Source organism: Frieseomelitta varia, unplaced genomic scaffold (genome assembly GCF_011392965.1).
Source record: "Frieseomelitta varia isolate USP_RPSP 00005682 unplaced genomic scaffold, Fvar_1.2 scaffold_636, whole genome shotgun sequence".
In the NCBI taxonomy this organism is placed as follows: Eukaryota; Metazoa; Arthropoda; class Insecta; order Hymenoptera; family Apidae; genus Frieseomelitta; species Frieseomelitta varia.
In genome coordinates, this window is record NW_025110408.1 from 318,643 (window position 1) to 342,187 (window position 23,545).

General features: G+C 30.7%; 7 protein-coding genes across 10 annotated transcripts in view; 1 reads left to right on the forward strand and 6 right to left on the reverse strand.

Moving 5' to 3' along the window:
• LOC122534740 (solute carrier organic anion transporter family member 74D) overlaps nt 1–7,528 on the reverse strand; it is a 121,712-nt gene extending 114,184 nt beyond the window's left edge. Inside the window, exons 1-2 of the mRNA XM_043665667.1 lie at nt 6,612–7,528; nt 4,628–4,664 (exon numbers count right to left, since the gene is read on the reverse strand). The gene's annotated coding sequence lies outside the window, so the exon portion shown is untranslated. The remainder of the gene's footprint in view (nt 1–4,627; nt 4,665–6,611) is intronic.
• Nucleotides 7,529–8,247: 719 nt separating this feature from the next.
• On the reverse strand, nt 8,248–9,137 carry LOC122534747 (splicing factor 3B subunit 6). The gene is made up of 3 exons (XM_043665680.1): nt 8,978–9,137; nt 8,765–8,883; nt 8,248–8,641 (listed from the first exon to the last, which is right to left on the reverse strand). The coding sequence occupies exons 1-3, from the start codon at nt 9,008–9,010 to the stop codon at nt 8,416–8,418; spliced, it is 378 nt and encodes a 125-aa protein (XP_043521615.1). The 5' UTR covers nt 9,011–9,137; the 3' UTR covers nt 8,248–8,415.
• Nucleotides 9,138–9,209: 72 nt separating this feature from the next.
• Nucleotides 9,210–15,481, reverse strand: LOC122534741 (probable elongation factor 1-delta). 4 transcript variants are annotated; one of them, XM_043665671.1, is made up of 10 exons: nt 15,330–15,481; nt 13,155–13,289; nt 12,179–12,359; nt 11,886–12,130; nt 11,068–11,166; nt 10,794–10,866; nt 10,506–10,717; nt 10,120–10,189; nt 9,925–10,050; nt 9,210–9,845 (listed from the first exon to the last, which is right to left on the reverse strand). In XM_043665671.1, the coding sequence occupies exons 2-10, from the start codon at nt 13,245–13,247 to the stop codon at nt 9,691–9,693; spliced, it is 1,254 nt and encodes a 417-aa protein (XP_043521606.1). In that variant the 5' UTR covers nt 13,248–13,289; nt 15,330–15,481; the 3' UTR covers nt 9,210–9,690. The 4 variants fall into 4 exon arrangements, with proteins under 4 accessions (XP_043521606.1, XP_043521604.1, XP_043521605.1 ...); XM_043665669.1 differs by having other exon boundaries at nt 11,886–12,359; XM_043665670.1 differs by lacking the exon at nt 15,330–15,481 and adding an exon at nt 15,078–15,214 and having other exon boundaries at nt 11,886–12,359.
• LOC122534742 (protein artemis) lies at nt 13,494–15,264 on the reverse strand. The gene is made up of 2 exons (XM_043665674.1): nt 15,123–15,264; nt 13,494–14,788 (listed from the first exon to the last, which is right to left on the reverse strand). The coding sequence occupies exon 2, from the start codon at nt 14,767–14,769 to the stop codon at nt 13,585–13,587; it is 1,185 nt and encodes a 394-aa protein (XP_043521609.1). The 5' UTR covers nt 14,770–14,788; nt 15,123–15,264; the 3' UTR covers nt 13,494–13,584.
• Nucleotides 15,482–15,783: 302 nt separating the features above from the next.
• Nucleotides 15,784–16,857, forward strand: LOC122534746 (chromatin accessibility complex 16kD protein). The gene is made up of 2 exons (XM_043665679.1): nt 15,784–15,989; nt 16,249–16,857. Exons 1-2 carry the CDS (start codon nt 15,855–15,857, stop codon nt 16,630–16,632), a joined length of 519 nt encoding a protein of 172 aa, XP_043521614.1. The 5' UTR covers nt 15,784–15,854; the 3' UTR covers nt 16,633–16,857.
• Nucleotides 16,846–18,094, reverse strand: LOC122534745 (transmembrane protein 199). Its single transcript, XM_043665678.1, has 2 exons — nt 17,677–18,094; nt 16,846–17,610 (listed from the first exon to the last, which is right to left on the reverse strand). The coding sequence occupies exons 1-2, from the start codon at nt 18,092–18,094 to the stop codon at nt 17,357–17,359; spliced, it is 672 nt and encodes a 223-aa protein (XP_043521613.1). The 3' UTR covers nt 16,846–17,356.
• A 137-nt stretch (nt 18,095–18,231) lies between these two features.
• On the reverse strand, nt 18,232–19,040 carry LOC122534750 (biogenesis of lysosome-related organelles complex 1 subunit 5). Its single transcript, XM_043665682.1, has 4 exons — nt 19,015–19,040; nt 18,829–18,911; nt 18,473–18,661; nt 18,232–18,399 (listed from the first exon to the last, which is right to left on the reverse strand). Exons 1-4 carry the CDS (start codon nt 19,031–19,033, stop codon nt 18,232–18,234), a joined length of 459 nt encoding a protein of 152 aa, XP_043521617.1. The 5' UTR covers nt 19,034–19,040.
• Between the last annotated feature and the right edge of the window lie 4,505 nt (nt 19,041–23,545).

Here is a 23,545-nt window from a genome sequence, read left to right on the forward strand (position 1 = left end):
CTTCGGACACAAAACGAACTGGCTAACAAGACTTTACGAGTGGGACTATAAAATATGAAAGTCGGCTAGCTAAACGGACAGACGGGGGAAAGAAACGATTGGTTGAAACAAAAGGCGATGCTTTAACATTTTTCTTTTTTTCACTGGCGGGAATTAGCATGCTACACGTTGATCGAGCAGCGACGCCGGCGTCGACGATGACGGTCGTGTCCTTGCCACGTAACGTTGTCCTGTCGGCGACTGAACCATCGTCTACGTGACCCGCTTTTTTTTTTTTCTAGAATGTGGCACGAACCTACCAACGGCGTGCTCTCCTCTCCGACTGTTCTCTCCTTCATTTAGAAATCCACGCGTGCTATCGGCAAACGCTAATAGAAACGTCGCTTCATTGACAGATTTCGCGACGCCGCGCCTCGGGGACTTTATCGCCGGTTGATCCTCACGGTAGGATCACGGGGCTCGACGCGAACTATGCACGACGTATGAATGCTAATAATGATGTAACCGAATACGATTCGCGCATACGGAATTGCCTTTACTGTAGCCGATGCAGGCTGATGCAGTAACGTGAATTTAGAAGAGAATACGAGAGGCGAGAGACTTTCGATTTATTCAACATACAATTAATTCTGCTACTGTCACAACCAAAGCGAAGGAACGATAATAATGTAGAAATGGCACGCAGCTCGTTATTTAATTAATTCACATCTGATTCGATAGGTTCAGGCTACGAGCGACACATTAACCAAACGAAGAATTAGAGACAAAGCTACGGAGTCTGTATTTAAAATACGACATCGTATCCAAAGCCAGTGATTAATTGCAAGCGTATAAAATTTCTAGAATCGAGCGAAGAACGCCCGAGCGCTTAAGCTGTCTTAATTTGCCAAACGGCCGAAGATTGCCATTCAATGTCTCTGACGAGGCATTTTTCACGAGCTGATAACGTCTGATCGTGTACTTCTCCATTGCTAGACCTGACCTCGAACGGAACGGTACGCAGAATCGAGAGAATCGGACGATACACGATTCAACAATCAGCGGCCAGATCTACACTACTACGTGTACGTATAAGCAGAAAGGTTCAGTGAACGGGACATCGTTCTACAATAACGATAAGGGCCATGCATATGCTGTATCGCAGCGTGGCTGCTAATAGAATAAGGTGACGGAGGGTCTTGTTCCACGTCGATGGAACAAATGAAAAGAAATGACGACCGAGATGAAGACAAATGGTTCGCGGTACTAGACTCGAACTCCTAAAAGTAACAGAGGCAAATCAGCGGAACGAATCGAACGTCTCGACGCGTCACTTTATAACGTAATGTAAAGTTCATAACGCACGAGCGACGACCTCGTTCCACTTCGTGTGGCGCGTTTCGTGCGTAATTTCACTCGTTCTTTCGCCCTATCGCGCCAATGATCGCGCCAATAATTAATATTAATTCCAAACTTCGTTGTGTCGAGTGTTTCGTGTGACAAATCATCGATGACGGGAATTTTCTTGAAGGGAAAATTCCGCTCGGTAACCACTAGAGTAGAGTAATTTACACGTGCACGTACACTTGCGAGATAAATTTGAAATTTTGTTAGCAATTTAATTTTAATAGATCAAAATGGGGGTTCATATCGTGATAGGAACGCGCGCGGTCGTGTTCACACGGAAGATCGGCTGGTATTCTCGACGGCCGTTTGGTTAACCTACGCGGAATTGCCGATTAGCCAATTCCAGCCGATGCAAATGACACGGGATCATACGATCGCCACTTCCGACGTATTATGTAGATATTCACGAGCCAAACGGAAATTTCGGTGTAGAAAGCGTCGCGTCCGTTCTAACCCGTCTCGCCTTCGAGTATTTTGCGTTTCAAATCGCGGCCGTGATTCATTCCATGCGAATAGAACGTCTGTAGGCCGCTACCAGAAACTTCGTGGAATTCTTGAATTTTTATAACGCGGCGCCGGTCAATACGGACTTCCGTGAACCGATAGATCGGAACGTGAACAGCATTCTACGCCGACCGATCGAACATCGAATAATGCATTAACATTGTTCTCTTCCTTTGGTGTATTTTTCTAGAAATTACACGAATAATACGATATATCGAGAGAAACGCGCGGCAAGAGGTCATGTTTCCCCTTGTTTCTGCAAAGTTGGCGACAGTTTCATCTTCAAAGTAGAGATATTCTCGCGTGAGAATCATTACAATACGTGGTCGACGACAGACACAGATTCACCTCGAGCTCTCCATGCATTGTAAGAATAAGCAACGTGCTGACTGCCGATTGCGTATATACATGCATGTAAGTAAGTCTTGACGCGCATGCTGCAACGAGATCGTGTTGATTCCGCCGAGATAGGACATACGACACACGGTGGTAAATGAAACCGCGAGTACAGGACTGAACGAGTTCAACTGGCAATTAGATCGGACAATAACCTTTTATCAATGATGCTGAGGGTTTCTAACTAAATTGCAACACGTTTTACGCGGTGTAGTGACGGACGGAGTAATCGTTCAATCACGATCGATAGAATAATTCTGAATTTCGAATTGTGTGGAAAAGAAATAGTATAATACTGTGTACTACACGTCGATAGTAGGACAAATTGAAACAGTGTTGAAAGAAAAACGCGACGACGCGTTTAACGCGCGTTCATCAGTTAATTACGCGAAAAAATAGTCAAGTTACTTTCCGCATGCAACCGGGTAAGCCACTAATTAGGCATAACAGCACGCAATGGAAACACGACACGTGACGCGTGTATGCGTGTACTGGCACACTTGTTTTTCTACATACAACTACTGTTCTTTTACTCGCGGTTTTGGAGCAAAGGGTTAAGGTTACTTGCCTCGAAGAATCGTTAACAGAACAGCCGTGATAAAGAAACGTAAAGTGAATGATACAAGTTTGAAATACAAAATACAAAACATATATCAATTATTTAATTATTAGTATTTAGATACTTGACACAGTTTGACCTTCTATCGTTATATCAATATATAATACTACCGTTATTTAAATGAATATTCCTGTACTGTGAATATTCATTGCTTTTCATCGTAACTGAAATCAAATGATCAGCTGAAGTTAAATTGAAAGAAAGACACATTTACAATCTATAGTGTCTAAAATCTACAATCTATAGAGTGTAGCTAAAATGCTACAAGCTGTTTTCTAAGAAATTATTGCGGATATCAACGATGATTCAGAGATACTAATACTTTAGGTTTTAAAAAATTGTAAGAATGAGTCTTCTAGAAACTCCAATTTCTTTTTTTATTATTCCAATAGATGTTATTAAATTTAACAGCATTCATTCAAACTTTTTTTTATTCTGCACTTACTTAAAAAGTAAATATTTTTCTCAGGAGTAATTTTGATGTTTAAATTGACGACAATATTTAAATGAAAAATATTTAAAAATAAATGAATAGATATCCAATTTTATAGCCACTCAGATGCCCAAATTAATGCTGTTGGATCTTTTTCTTTAATGAAAAAAGAAAAAGATCAAGTAATGACCAAATCGTTTATGTTGGAAGAAAATATGAGAAAAATAAAAAACATTTATACACCAACAGCCTCAAGAATGTTGTTATCAATAAAAAAAAGAATGAAACACAATAATAATAGCAGAAATAAATATATAAAATAACACAAATATATATATAATAATAATAACACAAATAAATATATATAATAACACAAACAAATAATAACAACACAAATAAATAAGACATAATACAAAGATTCTTTATTTGATTCAAGACATAAAACAAATAATAACAACATAAATAAATACTTAGAGAAAAGGATGGAAAATATATTTCTAAAATTACTTTGAAACAAAGTATTTATGGCTATAATTATAACTATGTAGAATGTGCAACTATGCTATACTGTGCTATATATAAAATTTAAAAAATGTTTCAAGGAAACCTTGTTAGATTTAGCAATAGTTATTGAAATAATGCAAAATTAATATGCCACTCCATTTTAAAAAACTGTGGTTTGCAGACTTTTTATTTTTAGGGAAAGATATTTATATAAGACAGCTCAAGTAATGAATGATTTTATAAAATTTTAGAGTTTCAAAATGTGTTTAAAACAATAACTATAGACACTGAATTCGGATCTCTTTGCAAGATCAATTTTTATTTAATTTTATTCAATTTTTATTTCATATATTGCTATTTTATTCATATTAATGTTAGCTATTAATTTCATTAATATTTACTATGTATGATTGCCTAAGGCCAAGATTAAATGAAATTAAATTTTTCTTTGCTATCACTATTTAAATAACACATCTCGTGCATTTTGTAGATTATTTATACGAGGTGTATCTTCAATTGACTAAAATATTTATTTTGAAAAAATCAGAAGTCAATACATTCGAATTAATTTTAAGTGTGGCGCAGTTATGTGATTGCTTGAATCTCTAAGAATAACGTTTTATTAACATTTGCTCAACAACCTATCCTATAAAGTTACGGTTTAACCTAACATTACTTCGCATATTAAGGTTTGCATATCTATGTTTGAAATGGATAACACAAGGCCACAGTGTAACGAATAATCTAAAGTTACAAAGTAATATGGAAGGAAAGTCGAGACTCACCACATTGCTCGATTCAAGTGAGGGACGGACGCTTCGCCTGCAATTAAAAAAAGAAACGATTTTGTTAAAGTACGACGCAGTACGAGTAACGTCACAGCTAATATTTTTAAAATTATCTATCAGTGCCATGTATGTATTATCATTTGAGAGGAAATTTTAAATAGAAATTTTAACTAAATTCTTTAGATAGAAATTCTAAAAGCCATGATTTTACTGAAAATACATTATGACTCTTACATCAGACATCTTACATTATTATTCTCATATAAAATACAAACATTATTGGATTGGAGATCGTAGTTCGTTACTTGAGAATTTCTCACATGTATATGGATAAGAGACCGTAGTTTGTTACTTGAGAATTTCTCACATGTATATGGATTAGAAACCGTAGTTTGTTACTTGAGAAATTCTCATATGTATATGAATTAGAGACCGTAGTTCGTTACTTGAGAAATTCTCATGTATGTATGTATATTTTAGTATTAATCATTTCAATTTTAAAACTTATATTTAAAACTTACATTAAGTTTTATCGTAAACGTTTGATGAAAGGTATAAACCTGTAATTAAAGTATGTTTCTCGTTTTAAAATCACCAATAAAACGCGGTATGATCTTGTGCTATTTGAATTAACGCTGTATGATGAAAAACCACTTGTATTTCAACGCCCGCAATAAATTGTATTATAACAAACTGTATAAAACACTTCGGTAATTATATTAAACAATTTGGAGAAACTTAACAATTTTATTTTTTCACTTTTCCACGTAAAATTATCCCGCGTAAAATTAACCCGCGGCCGATTCGCGACGATTCCCGCGACTGTATAGTTGCGCAACTCGCTTCTAAAATCTACGCAAGACGCGACATCTGTGATCTAAATTGTAGATTCTAAAAGATTGAATATAAAGCTTAAGCTAAGACATCAATTTTTTGGTTATCTTACTTTAAACAGTCTAAGTACGATTAACGGAATTAAAAAGTGACATTCGGTTAAACGTGATTTCAAAATATAACGAAATTTTGAAAAATCAATATAGATTTAGCTTGCCATTTACTTGCAAAATTTCCGAATTTCGTGCAAAAACGAGTGACTAAAAGAAATGTGCTTCAATGCATTTCATGAATATAGTTCCTCGGTATTAACATAACATAAAGAAGAGCAACTGAGAAGCCGGTAGCGCGACGACATATTTATCCAGACAGCAGACAAACATACTTACTTAAGTACCTGGCACCTGCTTACTTTTGTGTACTCCTAAACGACTACAATAGGGTTCATCATTGAATGAAACTGCATATAAAGCCAGACGATTGGTAAGTTTTTGATACGATTATAATTTTCGTTTTATAACATTTTTTAGTCACAAACTAAATATTTTAATTGTAAAAATGGACACAAAGCGTAAAGCTGTAAACATATTACTTATGTATTATGAGTAAACTGAATATTTATGCAAATTCATACTTTAGACTTTAGAAATTTCCAAATTCATCAAATTTTGAAAATAAACAGTTCAATTGTAAATTTTACAAAAAATGATCACGCATTATAGAAAGATACAGTCGAAAATTTGTCATTTTCAAAGATATCATTATTATAGAATTCGAGATTATTATTAAATGACATATCGAACAAGCAGTAGCATTGACATATAACTAGACAATGTCCCATCGGAACACGTTAATCGTGCAAGCTTGCCATTGCTTGAATTTGATAATAATTAGAATTTCATCGTCTCAATGATGCGTTACAAGGGTAAGCTACTCTTAAACACACTGGCCGAAGCTCACGTGAGTAGAACGAATTACGTTCGTACGAATTGCGTGAACGCGACTACGCATAAATAACATCGCTGTGTGTACGCAAAGTATACGGCGACTGTGACGACAGTGGACACAGTTGATCGCGTGAATAAACACACATGGCACATACATGCAAGGCAAGTACACTTATACGCGTGTGTAGACGTACTCTCACCTCGATACAAATCGGCAAGCAGGCAGCAGGCCGTCACAACACGACGGTCGTCGCATCCCCTCCCGCCGCGCCTCGATCGTCCTCTTCCCGTTCATTCATTCCTCCTCCACGGGACGCCGTTCTTTCTCTCGTGTGACGTTCGTGTCAGCAACATTAGCAGACGACACACCATAGTTACCCACCGTTCGACACTGCACACTCACGGTATTAACCAAATAATGTACGATGTGGATAAATTGTCCGCGACGAATCGAATCGCATCAATCAAATATGATGATATACAGAGGCACCGTGACATGAGAAACTCGTCGAAACGACGCCATTCCTTTATCCAGACTGTTTACATCGTATCAAGGATTGCAATACGGCGAAAGTAAATCGCGTGAATGTATCGCGCACTCCCGAGTTACAGTGTTATATTTAATCGGACTGGAACTGCATTTATTTACACCGGCGATTAAACAGCAAAACAAAAATAGTCTCTCGCGTTCCCCGTAAGATTGCGCTACTCTTCAAGTCTGATGTCTCATGACGTGAATACGGCGTACCATATCTGATAGAAAGACCTTTAATAGGAAAACTACAATGACAAGGGATAACCAACAATACACGTCCATGAAATGAATGTCGTGAAAGAAACTTTTGTAGATTGCTCGTCGAATACGCGATACGGTCCCAAGGCCGTCCACGAACGCCTCGGCGGCGATTTTGCCGCTACCACAACAATCGAACGACATTTGACCAAGCCCTGTAGCACCTTGAATGCTCCGACTGGCCGTAGTATGACGAGTTGAAGTCGACGAATAAATAGGGAGCACCCATAAGAATGCTGCACTATAAAACGGTGCGCTGCGACAACACGACTAAACGGGCTAAGCGGGTTTTCGCTTTCGACTGAAATCGAATGTCCTGCCGGGTAGCCGGTGACGAGAATCGTATGTGAGTTGCGTACGTGTGCGCACGCGTGCATCGTTGTGTGTGTGTATATTGCGGTACACCGAACCGTGCATTTCTACCAGCATCCAGTATCGAGTATCCCGACAAGTAAACGTAACCCTGTCGAGCTCACATTACAAAACGCTAGTGTCGACAAGATGAGTCGACCGATTAAATTACATGTGACACGCGCGTATTGCACTCCCTAATGACAGGTACATTTTTTTTGCCTTACTTTGATGGAGGTCACATCTTCGTGTCTTCATTTGGTCTCTTCTGATCTCTCCAATAAAAATTCATAATTTCGCTTCAAAATAACTTCACAATTGTAGAATTCAGTTTAAATTTTGTATTCAATTTCCATTGTTATGTGTATGTAGAGAAGTCAAAATGAATAAATGAATAATCTTTATCTTCAATCTAATAAGTCACTCGACATGAATATATTTCAGCGAAGTCTTATAATAAGGCTATAATAAGCCGATCATCTGCGAAACATATGAAAATATTGGAATGCTATTCCACCACTGACTGTGAAAGTTGTATTAATTGCAGCTTTTTAATGCGTTGACATCTTTTCGCTCTGGTTTTTATATCTTCTTGGGAGGGGAACGAGAAATGATCACATTCTGTACAAAAATATTCGCTTATTTACTTCGCAGGCCAAATTTCTACTGTTGTATTACATATGATGATGTTATTATGATAGATAAAATCATTTATTGATACATCTACAACATTTATAGATTTACTTTATAATGATAATATATAATGATAATATATAAAAAGAAATTTCTGCAAAATAAATAGCTTGTATCACAAAATGGATTACTTTCATATTTTAATTAAATTTATGAATAGAATTATATTATTTTTTTTCCTCATTCAAATTATACTTTGTTTTCAACTTGTCTATTTCTTCCATCTTCTTATCAACATCAACTCTTTTAAATGCTTTATTACTTTGATAGTATAAAACTACCAGGTATCTATTACAAACATTAAATCCACTTAAATGATCGCAAGCATTCTTGGCATCAAATATATCCTCGTACACAACAAAAGCTGTTCCTCTAGTTTCAGCAGTATTACCCCTATAACAAAGAATTAATCTTTTCATCATATCATCATAAGAATTCATTAATCTCAAGTATTTTTTTAATATAATATTCAAAAATTCCAAAATAGTATAAAATATTATTAGCAGAAACACTTACACCCTAATCTGTCTAATAGCTCCATATTTGCCAAAAATATCATACATTTCTTCAGCGGTAATTTTATAAGGCAAATTCCTTATATACAATACCCTGTTTACTTCTGGAGGTAGCCTTACCTAAGGAATAGATATATTTTTACACAATACAAACAAAGTATAGGTTAGGTTAACAATACTATATAATAAATTTAATATAAATATATGCACTCACATTAGCTCTTCGTTGAAGCATAGCCATAGTCATCTTGAAATATAACTATTTTCTTTATTTATTGCATAAAATAGAAGAACAAAACTCACTAAATGTCTTCTTAACGTCAAACAGTCCCAGTGTTAGGATTGGCTTGAATGTAGTAAATGCTACCAGAGAGCAGCACTGTAATTTTTTAATTCTGCAGACTGATTCCAAGGAAATAATTTAAAGGACATAATAAAATGAGAAATTAAATTGACAATTTTTATTTATAATAACAATACTCCAAAACAAACAATTAAAAATGATACTAGTAATTGGCATTATATACCTACATACATTACTGTTCGATAGCATAACAAATTAGCATAGCATTTCTATGACAAATTAAGTGTTTCTACTTGACGTTACAACTTTATACACCAAATTATGTTAAACATTTATTGTTTATATTTTTCCTTATAAAGAATATATCGATCGTACAATCAGTTTAAAAATTTGAGTATTTTTAGAAATGACTTGATAAATTGACACATTGAATATTAAAATTGGAGTACAATAATAACTAGGTTTTTCATTTCTGGACACTCGTATTTAATATAGAATACGTATTTAATGTATTTATCAAAGTAGATATTGCTAATGGAATGAAAAGATGGCACAATAGATCAATGCCTGATTGCAATTAGAACCGTCAGATATTTCTCTATAAAGGAAGTTTTGTTAATATTTTAAACTTTATTGAAGGCTGCAATATCTACGCTTTGTACATAATCCTCGATTTCCTGAATTTTTTCTGTAAGCCAATCTACGGAAACTTTATCATCTTCTACGACACATGAAATCTGAAGTTTGTGAATTCCAAAGGCAAGCGGAACAAGTTTTGCTATAAATAAATAAATATTTTCATTTTTAACTTAGATTAAAATGCAAATTTAATTTACACTAAAATATAATTTACTTACACGCTCCCCATAAAAGACCGTCAGTTTCGATCTTTCGCACTTCTTCTTCCATAGCTTTCATATCTGTTTCATCATCCCATGGTTTTACATCTAATATGATATTTGACTTGGCAATAAGGATTGGTTCTGTAAATTGTTATTATGTGTAATGTAATATAATTGACATTTAAAATACAAATTCAATACGCAACTTACTTTTAGCTTTCTTTGCAGCATATGCAGCTAGTCTTTCTTCCCTAATTTTTGCAGCTTCTGCATCTTCTCCCTAACAAGTCAAGTATTTAAACAATTTACAGTACAAATCATGAACAACAACATTTACATTTTAATACTTGTATGATGGTGTTTGTGTTGAATTCATGTGATAAATAGAGAATTATTAGTTGAATGTATTGGTATTCTGGGAATATCTGGTGTACTATATTTCGTAAATGTCGTATCATTTTATCACTTTTGCACCCTACTTGAAGACACGTGTAAAGTGTATTAAATGTATAAGTATCGTGCAGAAATGATTTTTAATTTATGTAAATAAAAGGGGATTAACTGCTTAGTGTCCTCCACTATTTCTGCCCACTTGCCTCTGAATCTGAACCAAAAAGATCAACATCTTCGTCATCATCAGCCTTTTCTTGTGCTGGTTTTGAACCTGGTTGAAGTTTAGGAGAACAAACTGCTACTGGAGGAGCAGCAGATATAAGAGGATGAACCTTATCTTCAAGAGCTTTGACACGTTCCTCCAATCTTTCAATATGTTGCTTCAATATATGTGTATTTTGTAATTCTTGGAAGACTGTTGATGAAGATTTGAATATGGTGATCTCTATACTACTGATAAAATAATTAAACATAAATGATGTGATACTCACAAGTAGATTCTAAAATATCCTTTTTGTTATCATTTGAAGTAGTAAAACCAGCAACAGCTGCAATATCATCCATCTGTAAAATAAAATTAGAAGACATTTAGAGTTAAGAAAAGAAATATTAATTCTTATTAAGTAATTAGATTATATGCCCATTAGTTTATTAATTTAATATTTTATTAATTTATTATATTAATATTAATATTGAATATCACATTAGTAAGCAGGTACGAAAACTTGTTATGTATAAAGGGTGTGCAAAGAGTGCAGTACTCACACACTGTAAAGACTGTTTAATATGTTGACGAGCCTTGGCAACCTCATTGGCTAAACTTCCACCAGCAGATAGAATTGGACTAGTAGTTTGTTGATTTCCCTGCATATCCAGCAGCAATATTAAATATCAACTCAAACTAAATTCGTAATTACAAAAAATTTAGTGTTATATCTCCACTAGATGTTATAAAATTTTATTAATATTATACAAAAATAATAATATGCACTTAAGTAGTATATTTATTTAAATTTCTTTATAAATAAAATAGAATAAAAAATTTAAAAATATGATATAATTTGCATTAAAAATGAATATTTTATGAACATAAATATTTAAATATAAGTTTATACACCTCAAAAAGAGTTCAGTGGAGATATTTTGAATGTTTAAAAAGTGAATATACAATAAGCATAACAAAAAATATTAAAATAAAAATATTTATTATCGCTATAAAAACATATTGTTAATAAGCTTAAGAACATGGCAAATGTAAACATTTCCAAAAGCAAACATGCATTACATTCTTCCTTTTCACATACAAAACAAGCAGTTTTTAAGTAAGATAAATGTGTATAACACTTTTCTGGTGTTCATAGAGGAACTATTAAATCTGAGAATTAAACAGTATAAATTTGAGATTCATAAAATAAAGTATTTATAAAAAGGAATAAAATTATGCCATCTTTAGTTGATAATAAGCAGAATTTTTATGATGATTTAGACAGATAATGAAATATATATTACAGTAAACAAAATAAAATTCTATAAGTACTGCATTGATGCACACAAAACATTAAAGAACAGATGACAGTATGTACCTGAGTAGGTAACTGCTGCTTATTCCTTATTAATGGAGGAACATATTCTTTTATTTCCTTAATATCATTTTTTTGTTTTCTATTTCTATGTCTTGTATCTGCTTTATTCTTTTTCTCTTTTACTTCTTTTGTATTATATTTTTTAGATGCATCATTTGAAGGACTAGTCTCTTTCTCCTTCTCTTTTAAATCATTTTTAACATTGTCAGATTTTTGCTTCTCTTCTACATTTTCTTTCTTTTGTACATTCAATTTATCCTCATCTTTATTTGTTTTTGATGTTTTTATTTGACATTTAGAATTTTTCATATCATTTGAAATATTCTCAGAGATCAATAACTTATTGTCTTTAAATTTGTCAGACTTTGTTTTAGTCAAAGAGTTACTATTCAAGAAGGAATTAGTCTGACAATTATTAGTTACAGAAACTTCAGATTTGAGGGAGCAGTTTTCCATAATTTTATGAGACACCACCTTGAAATATTAAGCTATGCAAGTAAGAACTTACGTTTTGTGATTAATAATGTAAAATACAAACTAACTAAAGCATGTCTCTTACATGCTTAATATGTTGTTACTACAAAACATAACTGCACAAAAACTAAATACCTTGAGTAAAGAATCCATGCATTCTTAAATTCACTGAATATATAAATACTTAAATATATACTGAACATATAAATAATATTGATATATTAATTGTGTAATCATAGTTCCAAATAAATAAATAGAAAACTACATTGCTTATCTTATGTTTTTATTTTAAATATTATCAATTATACTTATCAGAAGAGCTTTGCATTAAAAATGAAATACAAGATTAGGTAATTCGTTTGAACACACAATTAGAAATGGGAATTAAGTTCTTAAGAAAAAAATAAAATTCCCAACACCTCATGGAATTACAAGCAGATAAAATCTTCCCTATCACCAGATATTCCCTGAAGTGTGTGTTAAAAATGTTAGTTTTTTTGTTAGTACAAAAGAAAAAGAAACACAAGGCACAAAAAAAAAAGCAAATATTAGCTGTGGATGTTGGGGCTGATAATAATTGACTTTTTGTTTTAACAAAAAATTTTGTTTGTAAACATACTTGTAGATATAATTATTGATGAAAGTCTGCTTTGATTGTGATGATGAAAATGAATGAAACTTAAGATTTACTTTATTCAAGAATTTGTATGTTTAGAAACATTTATTCTACTTCTGTTTGCAATCAGTTTTTTGTCCAATAACATTAATTTACAATTTATTAAGAAAAATACTTACCTTAGCCATTCTTTCAAAATATAGTCGTTCCGCCTTGTCATAGGATGGTTTGTCAAACCATACTTTCTCTTGTGCTAATGCTGATTTTTCCATGGTTTAGATGATATATTCAACAATAAAGATGTAAATAAATTTCTGTAACATGAAATTTTAATCATTTCACAATATTTGGAAATAATTCCAAACTATAATATATTAAAGTATAATTTATTAAAATTTGAAAATATTTAAATATGGAAAATAACAGTATTAAAAAATTGGAATCAATTATATTTATTAAAAATACAATTCTTTGTTATGTATAAAATATATAATAAAAATATAATATATATATGTATATATATACATTATTGTACATAATAATAAAGGCTGTTATGTAACAGTATATGCTAACAATTAACAACTCGGTAGGTAATAATAGAAACGAATATCATAAACTATCGTCATCACTACTAAAATATTCAGATTTAAATTTAACTTTGTTTAATACTTTACATCTAGGGAGCTCTAGTTTATATTCTTTATGATTAATTGTTAATTCTTTATTTGGTTTATTTTTTATAGTATTTAATAAAGAATAAATTTCTTTTTCTTGTTCTGCCTTCATTACACATGGATATATCTCTAATGCTTCAAAATATTCAATAAATGTTTTTAGTTCATCAAAAGAAGAATGAGTGGCATAGCATACATTGAAAGTTCTTTCTTTATCTTTGTCCCATTCTCCTATTATACTAGTATTTTTCTTTCTCCATTTCATTGCAGATGGGATAACTGTTAAAATATTTATATTGCTTACATCACTTCTACAATGCAAACCTGACAAAGATATTTTACTCTTACAAGCATGAATTGGAGTACTATTTGGGTCATTCGTGACATAACAAGATAATTGTGCAATACGACAATAATCTTTGAACATATCATTTTTCACATGAATTTTCATATTTAACATTTTTGATAATTCTACGAAAAGAAATTCAGAACCATATGTAGCAGAACATTCCAGAATAACAACATTCCTTGGGTCTTTGGTTATCCAATCTCTAATGACTTCATACATTTTGAGTATACTTTCTTGTCTAGTAGGAAAAACAGGAAAATCAGTACTGAAAAATGTTGTATCTAAATAAATTTTAGTAAATATCTTGGGTATCAATTTAGAATCATCACAATAATGTAAACTTTTTAATTTTGGAAAATCTGTTGGATTGATACGAAAATCGCCGGTATATAATACTGATATATTATTTTTTTCAAAAAGAAACATTACAGAACCAGGACAATGTCCTGCTGAGACAGAAGTTACAGAAATGAGGATCTTTTCCTCATTTTCTATTGTATATTCTATGACATAGGGTGTATCAATGTTTATTTCCTTCACGCAAGAACTTTTAAATTTAAATCTATTTTCTAACAGTGTCTTTGAAATAGGACTACAATAAAGGCATTTCTTATTCTCATCTACATATTCAAAAAACATATCTGATAAACCATGCATATGATCGGAATGACAATGACTAAGAAAAAATATAGAAGATGTTAAGTTTGCTTCCTCAAAACGATCCACTGAGATGCCTGGTATCTCCTTAATAAGCCCAAGAAAAGTTGACATTCTGATAGATATTTTGTTCCTGTAATTTATAAATTCAGCATCAACTATGCCAATATTTTATTCCAGAAAAAATTGTATTTAATGTGTGTAAGCACATAAGCATATAAATACGTATGAGAAAAAAAGGAAAAAATATAATATAATGTTAAATATCTTTAATTCCATAAAATGTATGAACTTAGAGAAAGTGAAACAATAGATCTGTTGCAATAAAACATGATCAGAAGTAGAAAACAGATGTTTGTAAAATGGGAAAGATAAAGAGCTATATATGTATATAGAAGGTTACAAGTATAAATCAAACATACATTCTATGAATGAATGAAACGAACTAAAAGAGACCGTTTACGAACCAATGGGCCAACAGTACAAACAATTGTATATGAACAATCTGTAAATTTTTCACTTAAACATTATTAGCACGAATCCGCCATGTGCCGTATTGATCGATTAATTCACTGGTTATATAGCGAGGTACAATTAATTTGATATCTGTTAATACTGCAAACCAGTTTGATGTGCATGTGGATTATATACCGCTAAAATACTGTTAAATATACCTTGACTCGTCTTAGATTGTCAGATTGATGCAACAACTGTCCGTTCGCCAAAATTTCTATAAGCCGGAGATAACGTGCCAAATGAAAAGAAATAGAAACAGCAATGTTCGATTAGTGAAAGAAGATGTCACTAGTGTATCTTATTATGTACATACTACCAATGAATTCAACCCACGTTCACTTTTTGTAAAGTATTTTCCGGGAAGGATTTTTTGATTTTGTTAATAGACTACTAAATAAAAACTATTTTTAATCTTTTTATATGTGATATTTATTACTTTAAAAAATGAGTAATATATGGAAAGTTTGAATCGTATTAATTGTTTAACATTATAATTATTTATATTTTTAGCCTTTAATTATACACATAAAATTAAAAATAGAATTCAATATTTACACGTTCTCAAATTTTGTGTCAAATATGTTATGTAAAATACAGAATTCAAAAATTGGCGGCAATTGAGTAACAGACATACTGTAGTACAGTTTACGTTCAGTTCTAAGAGAAATCAATTTTTAGTAAAAATGACTACGCAAAGTTCACCCGCAAAAATGAAGGAATTGCGTTTGCCTATGTCAAGGGTAAAAACAATTATGAGAAGTTCTCCTTACGTCGATACAATCGGCCAAGATGGATTGTATCTAGTCACGAAGGCTACGGTAAGATTGTCGTTTAAATATTGAGGTTAAATGACGCTTAAACGTGTACGCTTATATAGCTTCCATATTTGTTATTTCGCGCGTCAATTAAAAATTTTTGCTTTTCTATATATGTCACATTTACAATATTTATTAATTATTCATATATATTATTCATTTTTTTAAATATATGTTGCATTCGATTCAATAACCTTATTAAGTGATTACTTTTTATCTCATATGTAAATATGAACGAACAAAAACGGAAACAATTTTATAGGAACTATTTATACATTATCTAACGGAAGAAGCTCATTTGAGAAATAACAAAGGGAATTCCTTAGACTATAAGCATCTTGCTGAGGTAGTACAGACCAACGATACATTGGAATTTCTCAGAGAAATAATGCCCAGGAAGATTACAGTCAGACAATTCAAAGAAATGATGGCTGCAAAAAATAGCAGTTCTTCAGAAAGTAGTTCAGACTCGGACAGTGACAGTGAATCAGATACAGATTCTTGTTCTGACAGTGATAAAAAGGCTGACAATTCATCAAATAGTGAGCACGAGAGTGAAACAAAGGAGAATGGCAAATGTGATTCTGCTAGTGACAAAAGTGAAGCCAGTGATAAAAGTGACAGTGAAGATGAAAGTAAAAGATAGGAAAGCAGATATTTATTTTCATAAACCAAGCTCTCTGATTATTTAAAAAACATACCTCGAACTCAATTTAAAACAATATAACACTGCAAACTTTGCAAACATTTGGTTCTTACAGAATATTCAAACTATTTGTCTATTTAATATTTTAGATCAAATACAGACAATAATTTTAGGTATTTAATACTATTTTTATATGTATTCATTACAGACAAATTGAACATTAAATAGAACATCTTTATTAACAATAAAACACGTTTATAATTCATATGCATATTAAGAAAAGTAATTCAAAAAATATGTACTGTGTAGAATTCAAAAGACTAGTGAAACGGTAGAGGAGCAAAAAATGTAGTTATCTACCATTACTCATTAACATGCTACGCTATACAAATTTGTTTATGTATGTGATATTTTTTACTAACAGACATTTATATTTAAAAATTTATTGTATTTATTCAGAAACCTACATCCTATCACTTGTCTTCTTTCCAATTCCACACAGTACAATAAAGGATTTATAATTTACCTTAAAAAGCACCATAATACAAAATAAATGCATTACTTTTTTTATGCTGATTTAGCTGCATTAGAAATTGTTTTTTGTGCATTTTATATATTGGCACATAATATAATTTTGTTTCGTATTTTATTTTTATAGAAATTGCAAAAAGACATTAATTTCAAAAGAGTATGAATCGATATAATGATAATAATTTATAAAATTTTATTCTTGATGCAATTTTTTAGTTGATGGAGCTGTTGAAACTGTATCATATATGTCCTCGTTTAATTTAATTGCTAAAAAATAAATTTCAGCCAAGGCAATAATTAATGCACAAATTATACCTAATAACAATCTAAACCCAAAGTCTAAATTTCCTACTATTAATTCCACACCTATAAATCCAAAAGCAAAACCCGCTAGTACGGAAAATATAAACTGTGCAACAGCTATAAGTTGCTTATTTATCTGTTTCACTGAAAAAACAAAAATACATGTAAAGTGTGTAGAAAAGAATTAATTCTTTAAATACAAAATCTTACTTTGATAGGAAATGCTGTCTTCTGGTAGATTCCTTGTAGTAGTATCTACATTTTTAGTCATAGCTCTATATTTAATAGCATTTTGTTGTGCTCTTAATTTTTGCATTCTAGCTTCCAACTCAGGATTTCTTGGTGTAACTTTTGGAGTTGGTAATTTGATATCATCTTCCTCTAAAAGCTCATGTAAATAAATACTTTCCATGTTGATGGTTCTGTACTCTTCTAAATATTTGTTCAACCATTGTAGCTCATTCAATTTTAATAAAATATCTTTTTGCTTGTCTTTTGTTGATTTCTTTATAGCAATAATAGTGGGTGGAGTATTATTTGTTTTCTTTACATTTTTGCAAATGAATTCTATTAATTTCTTATTTGGTTTGATTTTAATGGAAGGATCTTCTATTAATTCAATTGGCATTCTTATATTTTTTAAATAGAAATGCTCTGTTACTGTTATAAAATAATTGTTGTTAAATGTAATATATTAAATCCAAATTGATATTGTTACAAAGTACAAAATATATAGAATATTGAAAATATATTTGTTAACAATGCTTATGATGTAATATGTAACTTTCTTTCTAAGTCAATATAAAATTCTTTTATTTCATTCTCTTTTTCATCAAAAGTTTGATTTACTTTTTCACACTTTTCACTCATATCATTAACAAACTTTTCCCATTCTAATTTTCTTATTTCTCTATTTTCTTGCAATGCTATATCCTGAAAGTTAATGAATATTAATTCATCAATACATACGATGAATATGAAAATATTTCTAGAAAATAATCCATACACTGTCAAAATCTTGTTCCCTTTGGAGGACTCTTTCACACATACTCAGGGCAACATCAACATTTGCTTTCAAACTTGGCAAATGACAATCTCCAAGTTGTTCTGCTCGATCGAGTTGACTTTCTTTCAATTCTGTTGAATATTCAAGTATCTTGAAAAGTCGTTCCACTTCTCGGTCGTCTCTCTTCTCCTATAAATTTTAGGTTATGCACGACGACAAATTATTACCAATGCATACACAAAATGATCAACCCATTCTTTAATAAAGATGATATATTTTTGCATGATTTTTCACATAATTATTCCTTTTTCTTACATAAATATACAACTATTGATAATGACATCAGAACTTTTTACCTGAAATTCGCGAAGAAAGAATGTAATTTCACCTTGAATAAATGGTCGATGACGGAATAGTCGGCTCCAAATCTCACTTGTGTCTATGAAAATAAAATATCACGAATTAGATTATGACAAATATTTCTAGAGATAAAGTGTATACTTAAAATTTACGTGTTTATAATCAATCGGAGTATGCCGCACCTCTAATAATGGACGCCATGTTCTCCTGCAAAATATATTATTGTTTAAAATTCAATAAAATGGCGAAAAGAGTCGTACAGCTAGTTTTAAAGGCTTACTGTAAAGGAAAGATTTCAATTTTCAAGATCATGATTGATCTGATCATGAAAAAAATTTGTTCAGTGATAAAAAAACTTCTCTTTGACGAGACGTTTGAATTTTTACAATATTCGAGAAAAAAAGTATTTACTTTTATATTTGATGTAAAAATAGATATCTTTGAAAAAAATGAACTCAGTATTATTGAAGTAGAGACTTTGCGTTTTAAAATAAAATCAAATTAATTGTTCTACAATTTTTTGTCACGAAATTATGATATTAAAATATTGACAGTTTTTCATCTAGTGTATGAATATTTTCGTTCTTTTTTTAAGGAATTTCTCATAATTTTTGTGTATTTGATTTAGACCTAAATTAACATTTCATGCTAAACGCTTAGTTAAAAATTACAGCGCCAATGGTGAAATACACTTCCTACGATTCTCGAGTCTAATCGATATTTCTGACGATCGATTTTTAAGTGGGAAGAATGGTGGAAAGAAACACACCTCGTCTGTAAAGGGGGAAAAAATCATCCAAGAAAAAGTTCTCAGGTAAAAATTTAAATCAATAGCTATTAAATTTATGTTTGTATTGTGAATTTTTAAAATGAAACTTGCACTTTTGATATCTGTCAGATTATCAAAAATAATTTTTAGTTCCCTAAAGTTAAATTTAACCAAATAATTATTACACATGATTTTCAACAATTAAGAAAATAATGGCATATAAGTATTTAAACAGAACATACTACGCTAGAAGTAGATTTATAATTTTATACCAAAATTTAATTTCAGTTCTAACCTTTTACTTTTGTTGTAACATTTTCTATTTATTTGTTGAGTTTTTAACTTTATATAGTGCATAATTCTTAACAATTCCAATACTAAATTCAACAATAATTTATTAAGGATGTTTGTATTTAATGGCTAAAATAATAATTCTACTGCTAATGTAATAAAATTTCTCATGTTTCAATTTAAAGTATTGACAACTTTTCATGAAGTGTATGAATATTTTCGTTCTTTTTAAAAAATTTCTTATGAATTTTATATATTTGATTTAGATCAGAGTTTTTTTTATTTTTTATTCTAAGTTATTTCGTGCAAAACGGGCGATTACAGCGCCCCAACGGTAAAACACGCAATATACTTCCTACGATTCTCGAACATAATCGATATTTCTCGGGAAGTTTTATCCGGTCGATTTTTAAGAAAGCGGGAAGAATGGCGGAAAGCACGCCTCATCTGTGAAGAAGAAAGTATTATACAGAAGAATCATTCAGAAAGAAATATCGTCCAAAAGTTCTCAAGTAAGAATATAAATTAATAGCTGTTAGAAATTTCTGTTTGTATTGTGAATTTTTAAGATAAAATGTGCATTTTTTACTTCAACTCAAAGTAAAATTTAACCAAATAATTATTACATATAATTTTCAACAGTTAAAAAAATAATATCATATAAATAGAACATACTGTGCTAAAAGTTATTTATATTTTTATACTAAAATTTAATTTCAATTCTAACCAGTACAAATATTATAACCTTGTAAATGACTAACTCATTGTTACATATAGATACATGTATTTTATTATATGCCTTTACCCACACATGTTTAGTACATTTTCTATTCATTTGTGGATTTTTTAACTTCATATTGCGTAATTTTTAAGAATTCTAATACTAAATTCAATAATAATTTATTAAGAATGTACATATTTAATAGTTAAAATAATAATTTACTGCGTAATATAATAAAATTTTCCGTTTTCCAGACAAAGTAAGACGTAAAAGATCTTGAAGACCTCGAAGTTCAAAACAATAACACCTGTTCGTTCAAGTTATCCCATCCCATCCCATACTTCATCCCACAATTACGTGACGAGATGTGTCGCAGGAATCATTCAGGTATCGAATTTCATGGCAATACCACGTATTAGACTTGCTAGTTTTTCTAACCTATCGTTGGCGTCTCTTGGATGGCATCGCTTCTTCTAGTCTTATTTCCATTTATATTTATATAAAGTCTTATTTCCATTTATATTTCATTAATGATATCATTTAATCAATATGCGTGTATTTGACGAGTCATTTATAAAATCGAATAGGATTTTGAAGCTTTTCATGCTGATTTTTGTTCGTTAATCGATTTCTCTCTGCTTTAGAAAATTTCATGCTTTTTTAATAGAATTTGAAGTTGATTATCGTTTCATTTTTACATATTTACTTTCATTTGATATATTTGTTCCAACTTTTGGTTTCTTTTTGTGCAGGTTCCTTGATTGCAAAAATAGCATGGAATGCATGGACATCACAATCATTAATGAACAATCATTGATGAACTTTCACGGAAAGTTAGTAACATTTTATTCATTCTAGGTAACATTTGCTATATAATTTATATATATTTAAAATATAATTCACAATATGTTATTCGTAATTATTTGGAATACAAAGATGAAAATGGAAAAGATTAAATTAATTAATATTTTATTTCGAATGTGGAAATCATATCTTAATGGTATATACTTTCAAATAGATATATATTCTTGTATTAGATTATTAAATTCAAAGTTTTTGTATTTTACTCTTTTATACTTTGCTACAATTGCTTTAATTATTTTTTAGATAGTTTCTTCAATCATTTTCTAGAAAAATTGTAGTATTTTTTAAATGAACGTACTATTTGCTCTTCCCCTTCTAATCAGTTTTATTTCCAGAAAATTTTTATGACCGCGCGCAATGCGATCGGTAGAGCCAGTGTTTGTGGCGCAGTATTTTAATATTTTTCTAAAAGCAAAATGACTGTTATTAAAATAGAATATTAATTAATTTAAATTATAATTCGCGAAGTTAGAGTCAGTGAGTTCGCCGATTATTACTTAAATGCGCGTTGATAGTCTTTTATTTTTCTTTTTTTGTATTTTTTCTTGTTCAGTGTTCGTTTTCGGTACATTAGAGTCAAAGTGCTCAAGAGGATAAGGCCTCTCCTGGAGATCAAGATCGTAAGTTATATATTGTACTTTAATTTACTTAATTTTTCAAATTTGACAACAAAGTATAATGTTTGATGTTTTGTTACAGACGTTTCACAGCATCAACTTTTTGATATATTTTGGGGAAAATCCAACAGTGGTTCCAAAGCCAAGAATGTAAGTATCTCTCATTATCTCCAACTTAAGATTTTGCTTTGCTTTTAAACATAAATTCTAATGTTTAGTGTTTTGTTACAGATTATCTACAATCTCCCTTTCCCCTAATCTTTTAAGGATCTTATGCTGCTTCAAAAACTAAAAATGTAAGTACTTTAGCATGTTGTATTTGAATTTTATTCTCTATAGTACTTTTTCTAAAAACACTTCAAATTAATCCGAATTTTTATCATTATTAAAATTTAAATTTTCACAAATAACACTGTGTCTTTAGAAACAAAATATTTTATGTTTTTCAGGAAATTTTTCACGTCATTCACCATGGGTATCTACTTGATGAGGGTCTTCACGATAACTTTCCTTAATCTAGTGCACCATCGATGATAACGTTCTTCACTTCTGTCGCGTGAGTCGCATGCATTTATGTTCCTCCGGTCACTCAATCATGTCGTAGGACGAAAGGTTCGAATCGGCACGAGTGACTGGTTGTATACGTAGAATTTTTGATGAGCATAGTGACCGCGGTTATTTTTTATAGCCGTGAGTAGTAACATTTTTTCAGATTTTTTATGTATTAGATCAGGATAGGACTTCTTGTACATCGCGATTTTAACAATTAAATTTGTAGTAATTATAAAATCAAAATATCTTCAATATAAACATTTATAAAAATAAAAATGTATCTTCAATATAAATATTTGTAAAGATAAAAATATATCTTCAATATAAATATTTGTAAAGATAAAATATGTATATGAATATTCATAAATTATAAATAATTATTATTAAAATGATTTCGTTTGTGCATTCCATAGTAGAGAAGACGGATACCTTCCGACTTTGTTGCTATGAAAGATTTATTACTTATTCATATTGATGATATATTTTGTTATAATAATTAATAATTAATAATTTTCAATTTCATCTTCTTTTTTATAATGGTATTAAATATAATTAAATATAATTATGAACTTCAGTAGAATTTAAAATATAATAGATTAGAATTTTTCCCGCAGGAAAACGTATGAAATTTTATGTGCAAGAAGATAGTGTACCGCGAAAGGTAGATTTTTGAATCAAAGCAATAAGTTTGATCACTGCTTTCACATTTTCGAAAATGTGCTTTGATGAAGAAGTCGCCTGAGATTGTTTCCATTAACATTAAATTTAGAGTCAATTGATTTTGATTGTTTGAGTCAATTATTAAATTTTATATTTTTTTTAATAAATTCAATTCTTTGTCTTTAATCTCTTGCAATTTCAATAATTTCTGAAAGAGTAGAGTTATTATAGAGTTTAAA

What these genes read in the sequence shown, in the direction of transcription:
- LOC122534747 (XM_043665680.1), bottom strand. Translation starts at nt 9,010, where the DNA reads ATGACTATGGCTATGCTTCAACGAAGAGCTAAT. An exon ending in TGCTTCAACGAAGAGCTAAT is followed by an intron (nt 8,884 to 8,977) that starts GTGAGTGCATAT and finishes TCTATTCCTTAG; the next exon opens with GTAAGGCTACCTCCAGAAGT. An exon ending in GCTATTAGACAGATTAGGGT is followed by an intron (nt 8,642 to 8,764) that starts GTAAGTGTTTCT and finishes TCTTTGTTATAG; the next exon opens with GGGTAATACTGCTGAAACTA.
- LOC122534741 (XM_043665669.1), bottom strand. Translation starts at nt 13,247, where the DNA reads ATGGAAAAATCAGCATTAGCACAAGAGAAAGTATGGTTTGACAAACCA. An exon ending in ATTTTGAAAGAATGGCTAAG is followed by an intron (nt 12,360 to 13,154) that starts GTAAGTATTTTT and finishes TAATATTTCAAG; the next exon opens with GTGGTGTCTCATAAAATTAT. An exon ending in TGCTGCAAAGAAAGCTAAAA is followed by an intron (nt 10,051 to 10,119) that starts GTAAGTTGCGTA and finishes AACAATTTACAG; the next exon opens with AACCAATCCTTATTGCCAAG.
- LOC122534742 (XM_043665674.1), bottom strand. Translation starts at nt 14,769, where the DNA reads ATGTCAACTTTTCTTGGGCTTATTAAGGAGATACCAGGCATCTCAGTG.
- LOC122534746 (XM_043665679.1), top strand. Translation starts at nt 15,855, where the DNA reads ATGACTACGCAAAGTTCACCCGCAAAAATGAAGGAATTGCGTTTGCCT. An exon ending in ATCTAGTCACGAAGGCTACG is followed by an intron (nt 15,990 to 16,248) that starts GTAAGATTGTCG and finishes ACAATTTTATAG; the next exon opens with GAACTATTTATACATTATCT.
- LOC122534745 (XM_043665678.1), bottom strand. Translation starts at nt 18,094, where the DNA reads ATGCCAATTGAATTAATAGAAGATCCTTCCATTAAAATCAAACCAAAT. An exon ending in AGACAGCATTTCCTATCAAA is followed by an intron (nt 17,611 to 17,676) that starts GTAAGATTTTGT and finishes TTGTTTTTTCAG; the next exon opens with TGAAACAGATAAATAAGCAA.
- LOC122534750 (XM_043665682.1), bottom strand. An exon ending in TCTTTCTTCGCGAATTTCAG is followed by an intron (nt 18,662 to 18,828) that starts GTAAAAAGTTCT and finishes TAAAATTTATAG; the next exon opens with GAGAAGAGAGACGACCGAGA. An exon ending in GGGAACAAGATTTTGACAGT is followed by an intron (nt 18,400 to 18,472) that starts GTATGGATTATT and finishes ATTAACTTTCAG; the next exon opens with GATATAGCATTGCAAGAAAA.